A 2,799-nucleotide genomic window follows, 5' to 3' on the forward strand; every position below is an offset into this window, starting at 1 on the left:
TGCAGGCTCAGAAGGCTCTGCTGTAGGTTGGGCATTGGTGGTCTGTTGGGACAGAAGGTAAGGAGATGGCTTTAGAGCAGTACTCTGCAAACTTTTTTTTTTTTTACTTATGGTACACTTATATTCTTTTTAAAATTCACCAGATCAAATTCTAATATAATTTTAACTTGCACCATCTGGAGGAATTTCAACCATGTTTTGTGGTCTGCTACCACAACAGCTCCTTTATAGGATCCAGTTAGCTCAAGACATCATCAGGAGGAACCACGTCCGGTTTCGGCCCCTACTCCTCTACCGTTTTGACGTGGCGGGGCACCCCCTTTCGGAGGTGTCTTCAGCTCTGGTGTTGGGTGCATGTCTTCTTTCACTGTTTGTGACTGTTCTAATTCAACTGTGGAATGTAGCAAATTTGTAGGTATTTGTAGCAAATTTAGATAAGAAAGAAATATCCTGTATTTAAATAGACTCCAGCAAAGAAGATTTGAAGAAGGAATTGTAATTCCGAAATATCATCGGACTATGGATAATCAAATTACAACAGGTATATAGTCCATTTTTTGTTCTATAGTGCATTGTTATACCATTCTAAACTTTTTATTCTTTATAAACAATATACAATGCTTCAAGCGAACTACAATACTCTTTTTTTTTTTTAGTGTTACGAGAAAACAAAGTTAGGATAGGGCACAAATGTGTAGGTATGCCTTATAAATGGAGTATTTATTTACAAATGTTTTGTAATAAATCCACTTGCATCAGAGAACAGCCAAAGACTGTGTACCATAAAAAAAAATTACTGGAAATGCTAAACAAATGAACCACGATAGCAGCAATAAATCATTATCCTTCTGGTCTACCGTAGTTTTCTCTATTCCTACAGCGAAGCCGAACCTCGAACTACAACTTCCGGGGACAACTTTTCGGCCATCTTTGACGACGGCTGTCGTTTATAATAAAGCTTCCTCTCTCTATTTCTCTCTTATAGGCTGTCCCTCTCTCAACGTGTCTTACGTGGCATTAGCTGCAAGAATCTATCTTGTTCCTTGTTTCCGCCATCACCTCCCCCCCATTTCTTTTCCTGCTCTCTCTCATAACGATCAGCAATTGGCCTGCCAACCATTTGACCGTTTCACGTTCTAGTCCAGCTGATCTTGGCTCAATAATTCAACCATGGATACTCTCTTCTCCTACCTGTTTGTGTTGTCACTTACGGTCTTTCTACCGCAGTCAACACTCGGTTATTTCGTCAACATTGACGCCCATGCCGAAGAATGCTTCTTTGACAAAGTAGCGTCCGGCACCAAGATGAGTCTCATGTTTGAGGTGGCCGAAGGCGGATTCTTGGACATCGATGTCAAGGTAAACTATATCACATTCTTCCTCTGTCTCTGAGTATTTATATATATATACATGCTTTTCTCTATTTGTGATCTCTCTGTAGTTGTCATTAAGCACTTCTTATAACAAGCAGAATATTATTATTATGGAGGCGATCTGGTTGGATCGTTAGATCACCGGGCAAAATACTTAGCGGCATTTCTTCCGATTACATTCTAAGTTCAAATCCTGCCGAGGTCGACTTTGCTTTTCCTCCTTTCGGGGTCAGTAAAATAAGCACCAGTCTATGTATGATCGACAAGCCCTGTTTCCATAAAATGAACCGACAGTAGAAAACAAATTATGAAGGCCACGAGCTTGGTCAGTCTTTATATTGACCGAACAGAATCGTTGGTGCGTCGAACAAAATTGCTTAACGGCATTTCTTCCCATCTCTTTTACATTCTATATTCGAATAGCACCGAGGTCAACTTCATCTGACATCGTTTTGGTAGTCGATAAAATATCAGTTTAACACCGGGGTCGATGTTATGGACTAACCCCCTCCCCTCAAAATTGCCTGATTTGTGCCAACATTTCAACCCATTATTATTACTGATCTGGTTCTGAACCGGGGTCCATATGGCCCTCGGAAGTCACTAATAAGACTTCGCTACTTCTGATTTCGCGAAATATTTTTTAACAAATACATGATTTTTTGTAAAACATCGAATAGTTAGGAGGATTCCATCAGAGTAAAATAGAAATCGAAGGGATCCATAGGGAAAAGAAAATACAAGATGATTGAGAAACACTTGAGAGTGTCAGACAAAATGCTTTGCAACATATGTTCTGTATCTTTACGTTCGTGGTTCGATTCCCGTTGAGGTCAAATTTGTCTTTCATTCTTCCTGCATCGGGAAAATAATACTAAATAAAAGGCACTACTTAAATACAGAGGCCCCGATGCATCTACATAACGATATAAAGGGGAGAGTTAGTTTTTAGGGTTACAGTATCTCTGTAGTTGTCATTAAACACTTAGAACAAGCAGAATATTATTATTATTATTATTATGGAGGCGTGCTGGTAGGATCGTTAGGGTGCCGGACAAAATACTTAGCGGCATTTCTTCCGACTCTGTTACATTCTGAGTTCAAATCTTGCTGAGTTCAACTTTGCTTTTTCGTCCTCCCGGGGTCAGTAAAACGAGCACCAGTCGTGCATTTGGGTCTATACTCGACAAGCCCCATTTCCACAAAACGATCCGACACTAGACAAATTATTATGAAGGCCTTACACGTCCACACAGCGTACATTTTATTATTATTATTATTATTATTATTATTATTATTATTATTATGACTCCTCTACCAAAGAGATGAATGGACAAGGTCGAATTTAAATCGCAAAGAGTTCAAATCCTGCCTGAGTCAATTTTGCCTTTTATCCTTTCAGGGTGGTTAAAATAAAGTACCAGTT

At 39.3% G+C, this 2,799-nt stretch overlaps 1 protein-coding gene across 1 annotated transcript in view; it reads left to right on the forward strand.

Annotated features, from left to right (window-relative positions):
• The first annotated feature begins 900 nt into the window (after positions 1–900).
• LOC106874011 (transmembrane emp24 domain-containing protein) overlaps positions 901–2,799 on the forward strand; it is an 8,985-nt gene continuing 7,086 nt past the window's right edge. Inside the window, exon 1 of the mRNA XM_014921570.2 lies at positions 901–1,359. Within this exon, the coding sequence (XP_014777056.1) occupies positions 1,171–1,359 (189 nt within the window). The 5' untranslated portion in view covers positions 901–1,170. The remainder of the gene's footprint in view (positions 1,360–2,799) is intronic.

This window comes from Octopus bimaculoides, chromosome 30 (assembly GCF_001194135.2).
Source record: "Octopus bimaculoides isolate UCB-OBI-ISO-001 chromosome 30, ASM119413v2, whole genome shotgun sequence".
Classification (NCBI taxonomy): Eukaryota; Metazoa; Mollusca; class Cephalopoda; order Octopoda; family Octopodidae; genus Octopus; species Octopus bimaculoides.